General features: G+C 38.7%; 1 protein-coding gene across 1 annotated transcript; it reads right to left on the bottom strand.

Moving 5' to 3' along the window:
• Nucleotides 9,742–10,680, bottom strand: LOC102174067 (olfactory receptor 5H2-like). The gene has a single exon (XM_005674823.2). It carries the CDS (start codon nucleotides 10,669–10,671, stop codon nucleotides 9,742–9,744), a length of 930 nt encoding a protein of 309 aa, XP_005674880.2. The 5' UTR covers nucleotides 10,672–10,680.

Raw genomic sequence — 11,029 nt, 5'->3', positions numbered from 1 at the left:
TATAGATCTATTTATAGACTGCCTGGCCTGTAAGGCAAAGTTGTCATATTTTATAGCCCAAATATAAGCCATAATTTTTGCTGTAAATATCCAAATGAATTTTAAAGAAATTAATAGAAAAATACCTGTCTATTTATCTACAGAATTATTATTTTCAGAGTTCTAAATTTCTCCCTGAAGATCCAAGTTTCCATCTGAACTTATTTCCCTTCATTCTTAAGAAATACCTTTTTCACAGTGATATTAATGATAGATGTGCTTAGACTTTATTGTATAAAAATATCTTTACTGTCTTTTTATTCTTAAAATTTATTTTCACCAGATATAGAGCTTTCAGTTGACATATTCTATTTTTATCACTTTAATAATGTTGTTCTACTGTCTTTTGAGCTCTGTTGTTTCTGATGAGAAGTCAATGATCATTTGTTGTTTTTGTTGTATTGTTTTTAAGAAATCATTTGTTTCTTAGTTCTCTTATAGTTGACAGTGTCACAGAATATAACTCAGAGTTTATTGTGGCTTCCGGAATCAGGACATTTTCATTTTTCAGTTACATAATTTATTTGTGAATTTTTGACCAGTTTATTGAGATGTGTATTATTGTAATAAATCTTACCTAAGTGTTTCTTTATTATAATCAAAAGCAGTGCAACAGATTGTACCATCTTTTTTTCCCTGTGCTATATAGTATGTTCTCATTAGTTACCTGTTTTATACATAGTATATGTCAGTCCCCATCTCCTAATTTGTCCTTCCCCTCCTTTCCCCTCTAGGTGTATACACATTTGTTCTCTATGTCTGTGTCTCTATTTCTGCTTTGCAAATAGGTTTATTTGTAATATTTTTCTAGCTGTTCATAGGACATATATTAAGTTAACCTTAAAAGTGTATCCCAATATACATTGGGTGCAGACAAATACTGTCTGACTCCAGTTATATGAGATATCTAGAACAGTCAAATTCATAAAGTCAGAAAGAAAGTACGTTGGTAGATGCCAGGGACTGGAGGGTGGGGGTTGGGGAGGGGCACTGGGGAGTTAGTTTTTAATGGTAACAAAGTTCCAGATTAGGAAAAACTCAGGAGATGGATGACAGTGAGATTTGCACAATGATGGGAATGTACTTAGTGCCACTGAACTTTATAGTTAAATATGGTTAAGACAATATTTTATATTATGTGATTTTTACGACAATAAAAAAATTTTTTAAGTAGTACAATAGAAATCAGATTAACAATCTTAAGAGAAATAATGAGAGCCAGCAATGTCTTCAAGGTAAAGAAAAACTATGGGATATTCCTTTTGAAATGAAATATTGATTAAATGTGCTTTTATTATCATGAAATTTATTTGGGTAAATTAAACATACAGAGAAGTTTTTTCTTTTGATTATTTTGATATATATTATTGTGCAGGTTTTTTTGTACAAAATATAAAATGGAAACATTTATTCATTTAGTATCTCAAAGGAGGTTCATGCTTGTATAAAACAGGTTTCTTCTTCTACTGTTTAGCTGAACTAATCTCAGAATGAATTAAGAATGTCCTTGAATTCAAGACACCAGAATATATATTTTGATGTTACAAAAAAGGATAAATAAACTGCTAAAAGTTTCAAATGGGTAAGCATTACTAACCTCTTCAAGATAATCTGGAAGTGCATCATGGGAGCTATAACATTTGAGAAAGATCTGAAAGAAAGACCACCATTTCAGTTGTAAATAAAGATGGGGTTAGTTGTTGATAGTGGGGAGATTCTCTGTGGAGAGACTTTTATTAGCAAAAGCATGTACTTGAGAGAATAAAAGGTGTTCAGGAAGTTTTCTACAACTCATTTTGGGTATAACACAGGGCTTATTATAAAAACTGTGTTGTCAGTGACTTCAGAATTAAATCAACATATTGTTTGAAAGGACCTTATAATACCATGGAGAATAAATCAGGGTGATAGTGATAGTGGTAGAAACAGAGATGGAGACAAGGAGGGACAGGGTGAGCTATAGGGCTGTATGAGTATAAACACAGATGTAGATATATCAGTTCACTTCAGTTGCTCAGTCATGTCTGACTCTTCGCGACTCCATTAACTGTAGCACACCAGGCCTCCCTGTCCATCACCAACTCCCGGAGTCCACCCAAAGCCATGTCCATTGAGTGGGTGATGTCATCCAACCACTTCATCCTCTGTCGTCCCCTTCTCCTCCTGCCCTAAATCTTTCCCAGCATCAGAGTCTTTTCAAATGAGTCAGCTCTTCACATCGGGTGGCCAAGGTATTGGAGTTTCAGCCTCAACATCAGTCCTTCCAGTGAACACCCAGGACTGTTCTCCTTTAGGATGGACTGGTTGGAGCTCTAGCAGTCCATGGGACTCTCAAGAGTCTTCTCCAACACCACAGTTCAAAAACATCAATTCTTTGGCACTCAGCTTTCTTCACAGTCCAACTCTCACATCCATACATGACCACTGGAAAAACCATAGCCTTGACTAGACAGACCTTTGCTGACAAAGTAATGTCTCTTCTTTTTAATATGTTGTCCAGGTTGGTCATAACTTTCCTTCTAAGGAGTAAGTGTATTTAATTTTATGGCTGCAATCACCATCTGCAGTGATTTTGGAGCCCAAGAAAATAAAGTCAGCTAATGTTACCAAGGTTTCATCATCTATTTCCCATGAAGTGATGGGACTGGATGCCATGATCTTAGTTTTCTGAATGTTGAGCTTTAAGCCAACTTTTTCACTCTCCTATTTCACTTTCATCCAGAGGCTTTTTTGTTCTTCACTTTCTGCCATAAGGGTGGTGTCATCTGCATATCTGAGGTTATTGATATTTCTCCCAGCATTCTTGATTCCAGCTTATATTTCCACCAGCCCAGCATTTCTCATGATGTACTCTGTATGTAAGTTAAATAATCAGGGTGACAATATACAGCCTTGATGTACTTCTTTTCCTATTTGGAACCAGTCTGTTGTTCCATGTCCAGTTCTAACTGTTGCTATCTGACCTGCATACAGGTTTCTCAAGAGGCAGGTCAGGTGGTCTGGTATTCCCTTCTCTTTCAGAATTTTCCACAGTTTATTGTGACCCACATTGTCAAAGGCTTTGGCAAAGTCAATAAAGCAGAAATAGATGTTTTTCTGGAACTCTCTTGCTTTTTCCATGATCCAGCGAATGTTGGTAATTTGATCTCTGGTTCCTCTGCCTTCTCTAAAACCAGCTTGAACATCTGGAAGTTTACATATTGCTGAAGCCTGGCTTGGAGAATTTTAAGCATCGCTTTACTAGAGTGTGAGATGCGTGCAGTTGTGTGGTAGTTTGAGCATTCTTTGCCATTGCCTTTCTTTGGGATTGGAATGAAAACTGACCTTTTCCAGTTCCCACTGCTGAGTTTTCCAAATTTGCTGGCATATTGAGTGCAGCACGTTCACAGCATCTCCTTTTAGGATCTGAAATAGCTCAACTGGAATTCTATCACCTCCACTAGCTTTGTTCATATTGATGCTTTCTAAGGCCCACTTAATTTCACATTCCAGGATGTCTGGCTCTAGGTGAGTGATCACACCATCATGATTATCTTGGTCGTGAAGATCATTTTTGTACAGTTCTGTGTATTCTTGCCAACTCTTCTTAATATCTTCTACTTCTGTTAGGTCCCTACCATTTCCGTCCTTATTGAGCCCATGTTTACATGAAATGTTCCCTTGGTTCAGTTCAGTCACTCAGTCATGTCCGACTGTTTGCAACCCCATGAATCGCAGCACGCCAGGCCTCCCTGTCCATCACCATCTCTGGGACTTCACTCAGACTCACGTCCATGGAGTTCGTGATTCCATCCAGCCATCTCATTCTCGGTCGTCCCCTTCTCCTCCTGCCCCCGAGATTTCCCAGCATCAGAGTCTTTTCCGATGAGTCAACTCTTCGCATGAGGTGGCCAAAGTACTGGAGCTTCAGCTTTAGCATCATTCCTTCCAAAGAAATCCCAGGGCTGATCTCCTTCAGAATGGACTGGTTGGATCTCCTTGCAGTCCAAGGGACTCTCAAGAGTCTTCTCCAACACCACAGTTCAAAAGCATCGATTCTTCGGTGCTCAGCCTTCTTCACAGTCCAAATCTCACATCTCACATCCATACATGACCACAGGAAAAACCATAGCCTTGACTAGACGGACCTTAGTCGGCAAAGTAATGTCTCTGCTTTTGAATAAACTATCTAGGTTGGTAATAACTTTTCTTCCAAGGTGTAAGCATCTTTTAACTTCATGGCTGCAGTCACCATCTGCATTGAGCCCCCAAAAATAAAGTTTGGCACTGTTTCTACTTTTCCCCATCTACTTCCCATGAAGTGATGGGACCGGATGCCATGATCTTCATTTTCTGAATGTTGAGCTTTAAGCCAACTTTTTCACTCTCCTCTTTCATTTTCATCAAGAGGCTTTTGAGTTCCTCTTCACTTTCTGCCATAAGGGTGGTGTCATCTGCATATCTGAGGTTATTGATATTTCTCCCGGAAATCTTGATTCCAGCTTGTGTTTTCCAGTCCAGCATTTCTCATGATGTACTCTGCATATAAGTTAAATAAGCAGGGAATGTTCCCTTGGTATCTCTAATTTTCTTGAAAGAGCTATAGTCTTTCCCATTCTATTGTTGTCCTCTATTTCTTTGCATTGATCACTGTGGAAGGCTTTCTTATCTCTCCTTCCTATTCTTTGGAACACTGCATTAAGTGTGTATATCTTTTCTTTTCTCCTATATAGATATATACTTATATATATCATGTAATCTGGACATGAACAAATAATAGATGTATGTGTATATACACAGAAAAATATGTGTATACATACATACACCATATTTGCAAATAATCTATTAGGACATCAATCCATTAAAAGTTATCAAAATGGAATATGATTTAATTATTGTTCTATTTATGAAAAATAAACTCTCAGGAATGGTTAGGGCTCATGAGTATCTTTAGGATATAGGAGGTAAGTAAGTACTCAAAGGTGGATAATTTTTAGGGTGAAGACCACAGTAGTGTTAATAGTAAAGTGTGTGGAATTTCAGTTTTGAGGAAGAAAACTCAAGAGACGTGAAGATAGATTACTCATTTTATCTAGAGCTTAAAGTGAGATGAAAGCTGACATCTAAGTACTTTGATGTCACAAAACATCCAAAATATTACTCATTTACTTATCTTCCCAAGCCATCCACTAGGCACTATGACACCATATAATCTTAACATTATTTGAACCTGGTAATATGCATCTGGGCAGAGGGTCATGGTGGAGAGGTCTGACAGAATGTGATCCACTGGAGAAGGGAATGGTAAACCACTTCAGTATTCTTGCCTTGAGAACCCCATGAACAGTATGAAAAGGCAAAATGATAGGATACTGAAAGAGGAACTCCCCAGGTCAGTAGGTGCCCAATATGCTACTGGAGATCAGTGGAGAAATAACTCCAGAAAGAATGAAGGGATGGAGCCAAAGCAAAAACAATACCCAGCTGTGGATGTGACTGGTGATAGAAGCAAGTTCCGATGCTGTAGAGAGCTGTATTGCATAGGAACCTGGAATGTCAGGCCCATGAATCAAGGAAAATTGGAAGTGGTCAAACGGGAGATGGCAAGAGTGAACATTGACATTCTATGAATCAGCGAACTAAAATGGACTGGAATGTGTGAATTTAACTCAGATGACCATTATATCTACTACTGCAGGCTGGAATCCCTCAGAAGAAATGGAGTAGTAGCCATCATGGTCAACAAAAGAGTCCGAAATGCAGTACTTGGATGCAATCTCCAAAACAACAGAATGATCTCTGTTCATTTCCAAGGCAAACCATTCAATATCACAGTAATCCAAGTCTATGCCCCAACCAGTAATGCTGAAGAAGCTGAAGTTGAATGGTTCTATGAAGACCTACAAGACCTTGTAGAACTAACACCCAAAAAAGATGTCCTTTTCATTATAGGGGACTGGAATGCAAAAGTAGGAAGTCAAGAAACACCTGGAGTAACAGGCATTTTTGGCCTTGGAATGCAGAATGAAGCAGGGAAAGACTAATAGAGTTTTGCCAAGAAAATGCACTGGTCATAGCAAACACCCTCTTCCAACAACACAAGAGAAGACTCTACACATGGATATCACCAGATGGTCAACACCGAAATCAGATTGATTATATTCTTTGCAGCCAAAGATGGAGAAGCTCTATACAGTCAGCAAAAACAAGACCTGGAGCTGGCTGTTGCTCAGATCGTAAACTCCCTATTGCCAAATTCAGGTGTAAATTGAAGAAAGTGGGGAAAACTACTAGACCATTCAGGTATGACCTAAAACAAATCCCTTATGATTATACAGTAGAAGTGAGAAATAGATTTAAGGGACTAGATCTGATAGTGTCTGATGAATTATGGACGGAGGTTCATGACATTGTACAGGAGATGGGGATCAAGACCATTCCCATGGAAAAGACATGCTAAAAAGCAAAATGGCTGTCTGAGGAAGCCTTACAATTAGCTGTGGAAAGAGAAGTGAAAAGCAAGGGAGAAAAGGAAAGATATAAGCATCTGAATGCAGAGTTCCAAAGAATAGCAAGGAGAGATAAGAAAGCCTTCTTCAGCGATCGATGCAAAGAAATAGAAGAAAACAACAGAATGGGAAAGAGTAGAGATCTCTTCAAGAAATTAGAGATACCAAGGGAACATTTCATGCATAATGGGCTCAATAAAGGACAGAAATTATATGGACCTAACAGAAGCAGAAGATATTAAGAGTTGGCAAGAATACACAGAAGAATTGTACAAAAAAGAGCTTCATGACCCAAATAATCACGATGGTGTGATCACTCACCTAGAGCCAGATATCCTGGAATGTGAAGTCAAGTGGGCCTTTAGAAAGCATCACTACGAACAAAGCTAGTGGAGGTGAAGTAATTCCAGTTGAGCTATTTCAAATCCTGAAAGACGATGCTGTGAAAGTGCTGCACTCTAAATACCAGCATATTTGGAAAACTCAGCAGTGGCCACAGGACTGCAAAAGGTCAGTTTTCATTCCAGTTCCAAAGAAAGGCAATGCCAAAGAATGCTCAAACTACCACACAATTGCACTCATCTCACATGCTAGTAAAGTAATACTCAAAATTCTCCAAGCCAGGCTTCATCAATACGTGAACTGTGAACGTCCTGATGTTCAAGCTGGTTTCAGAAAAGGCAGAGGAAACAGAGATCAATTTGCCAACATACGCTGGATCATCAAAAAAGCAGGAGAGTTCCAGAAAAACATCTATTTCTGCTTTGTTGACTATGCCAAAGTCTTTGGCTGTGTGGATCACAGAATACTGGAAAATTCTGAAAGAGAAGGGAATACCAGACCACCTGACCTGCCTCTTGAGAAACCTATATGCAGGTCAGGAAGCAACAGTTAGGACTGGACATGGAACAACAGATTGGTTCCAAATAGGAAAAGGAGTACGTCAAGACTGTATATTGTCACCCTGATTATTTAACTTACATGCAGAGTAAATCATGAGAAATGCTGGGCTGGAAGAAGCACAAGGTGGAATCAAGATTGCCGGGAGCAATATCAATAACCTCAGATATGCAGATGACACCACCCTTATGGCAGAAAGTGAAGAAGAACTAAAAAGCCTCTTGATGAAAGTGAAATAGGAGAGTGAAAAAGTTGGCTTAAAGCTCAACATTCAGAAAACAAAGATCGTGGCATCTGGTCCCATCACTCCATGGGAAATAGATGGAGAAACAGTGGAAACAGTGTCAAACTTTATTTTTTGGGGCTCCAAAATCAATGCAGATGGTGACTGCAGCCGTGAAATTAAAAGACGCTTACTCCTTGGAAAAAATGTTATGACCAACCTAGATAGCATAATAAAAGGCAGAGATATTACTTTGCCAACAAAGTTTTATCTAGTCAGAGCTATGGTTTTTCCAGTGGTCATATATGGATGTGAGAGTTGGACTGTGAAGAAAGCTGAGTGCCAAAGAATTGATGCTTTTGAACTGTGGTGTTGGAGAAAACTCTTGCAAGTCCCTTGGACTGCAAGGAGATTCAACCAGTCCATCCTAAAGGAGATCTGTCCTGGGTGTTCACTGGAAGGACTGATGCTGAAGCTGAAACTCCAGTACTTTGGCGACCTCATGCGAAGAGTTGATTCATTGGAAAAGACCCTGATCCTGGGAAGGATTAGGGGCAGAAGGAGAAGGAGACAACAGGATGAGATGGCTGGATGGCATCACCGACTCGATGGACATGAGTTTGGGTGAACTCCAGGAGTTGGTGATGGACAAGGAGGCCTTATGTGTGTGATTCATGGGGTCGAAAAGAGTCAGACACAACTGAACAACTGAATTGAACTGTATATGCATCTGAAGCCATCATGTGAACAACACGTTCTAGATTTCTCTCTTTTATGTTTCAATGCTATCTTCTCAAATCATCTCACCCTTGCCTTCTCCCACAGAGTCCAAAAGACTGTTCTTTGCATCTGTGTCTTTTGCTGTCTCGTATATAGGGTCATCGTTACCATCTTGCTGCTGCTGCAGCTAAGTTGCTTCAGTCGTGTCTGAGTCTGTACAACCCCATAGACAGCAGCTCACAAGGCTCCTCCGTCCCTGGGATTCCCCAGGCAAGAACCCTGGAATGGGTGCCATTTGCTTCTCCAATGCATGAAGGTGAAAAGTGAAAGTGAAGTCTCTCAGTCATGTCCGACTCTTTGCGACCCCATAGACTGTAGCCTACCAGGCTCCTCTGTCCATTGGATTTTCCAAGCAAGAGTACTGGAGTGGGCTGCCATTTCCTGCTCCAACCATCTTTCTAAATTCAATATATATGCATTAGTATAGTGTATTGGTGTTTTTCTTTCTGAATTACTTCACTCTGTATAATAGGTTCCAGTTTCATCCATCTCATTAGAACTGATTCAATTGCATTCTTTTTAATGGCAGAGTAATATTCCATTGTGTATATATACCACAGCTTTCTTATCCATTCATCTGCTGATGGACATCTAGGTTGCTTCCATGTCCTGGCTATTATAAACAGTGCTGCGATGAACATTGGGGTACACGTGTCTCTTTCAATTCTGCTTTCCTCGATGTGTTTGCCCAGCAGTGGGATTGCTGTGTCTTATGGCAGTTCTATTTCCAGTTTTTTAAGGAATCTCCACACTGTTATTTTCCCAATTTCTGTTTCTCTCTGCGATATGAGTATTGAATCCCCACAAGAATTGAAATGCATCATGTCCCAAATAGAGTGGATGGAAGACCTTTGGATGGCAGCAGAATTCCTGGGATTTGCCTCTGTTCAAACACAAACCTGCCTCCACTATGGAGTTAAATGAGACATGAGTCTACAGGCTGCACAGCTGTATTCCTATCTAAATCAACATAATGCTGTTCAGAGGACCTATACTACTTCAATGCCTAATGACTTTATAAAGCTATATTAAAGAACATTTAAGGATTAAAGTGTTTTAATTTGTATTCTGCTTCAATTGTTGTAGCATGACATAAATACTTGTTTAAAGTTCTTTATATATTTGAACAACATATACAAATATTTTAAGGAGTATATTAGTGCTAACACTTTAAGTCCTAATACCTTAAAAAACAAAGGCAGTTATAAACACAAGAAGATTGGAATAGTAACCAAAACAGAGACACATCTAATCTTTACAACCATGTGATGATTTTAATAAAAAAAAAGACTACAGATAACATTATGAAATCTAAACATTTCTCTTTAACACTTTTGTCAGTGAGTCTATGACTTTCTTATTTCTCAGGCTATAGATGATTGGATTCAACAAAGGGATTATAACAGTGTAAAACAGAGAGTCCATCATATCTTGAGCATCTGTTTGTGCAGAACCAGGGTGCACATACCTGAAGAGAAGAGGCCCATAATATAAAGAGACAGATAGGAGGTGGGCTCCACAGGTGGAGAAGGCCTTCCTTATGCCTTGTATGGATTTATTTTTTAAGATTGTAAAGAGAACAAGTATATAAGAGACAAGAACAGTAAGAATGGTGAACACTTGTATTGACCCTGAGAAAATAAATACCATCAGAACATTGATTGAAGTGTCAGTACAAGAAATCTTAAATAATGGCATGATGTCACAATAAAAGTGGTGTATTATGTTAGACTTACAGAAGGTTAATCTGAATAAAAAATCTATATGAATTATAGAATGAATAAGGCCACCTACAAATGATAAGACTGATAGTCTGATGCATAATCTATTGGTCATAATCACTGAATAAAGTAATGGTTTGCATATGGCCACATACCGATCAAATGCCATTGTTGCCAAGAGAAAACATTCTGTGGTTGCGCTGAATGCAAAGGAAAACAACTGTGTTATGCATTCAGAGAGAGAGATCATCTTCCTCTTGGCCAGGAAGTTGACGAGCATCTTGGGAGTCACAGTGGATGAGATCCAAGCATCCACAAAGGCTAGACTCCCAAGGAGTAAGTACATGGGGATGTGAAGGTGAGGGTCATTGTAGATGAGAGCAATTAGTCCAAGATTTCCTACAGTGGTGATGAGGTATATTATCAGGAACATCAGGAACAGGTGAATATGCCAATCTGGTTGATATGTAAGTCCTGTGAGAACAAATTCTGTCAGTGATGTTGCATTTATAGTATCCATGTTGTTACTGGATAGCCCCTAAAATGAAATGCAGTAAATGTAAAAGGAACATTCATTAAGATTAAATAGAAAGAATATTGGAATAAGTAGTTGAAATAAAACCATGCACTTGTCAGAATGCCCTTAATTTTATTCACTACTATCATGACAATGAAAAATAACCTGAGGAATTGGCATAATAGAAAATGTAAGTATTTCAGTTCAAAAAATGTGCAGGAATTAAAAGACTCAGAAGAAAGGACAGACATTTTATAATGAGCTAAATTTGTGAGGATACTTGTGTGTGTTAGAAACATTCTGCATCTGGGACTTGGATGAGGGTTTAGGGGAAAGAAGTTTGCATTATAGAGTGATTTTA

Source organism: Capra hircus, chromosome 1, assembly GCF_001704415.2.
Source record: "Capra hircus breed San Clemente chromosome 1, ASM170441v1, whole genome shotgun sequence".
In the NCBI taxonomy this organism is placed as follows: Eukaryota; Metazoa; Chordata; class Mammalia; order Artiodactyla; family Bovidae; genus Capra; species Capra hircus.
The sequence above is the reverse complement of the archived record's forward strand: the minus strand, read 5'-3'. Positions and strand labels throughout refer to the sequence as shown.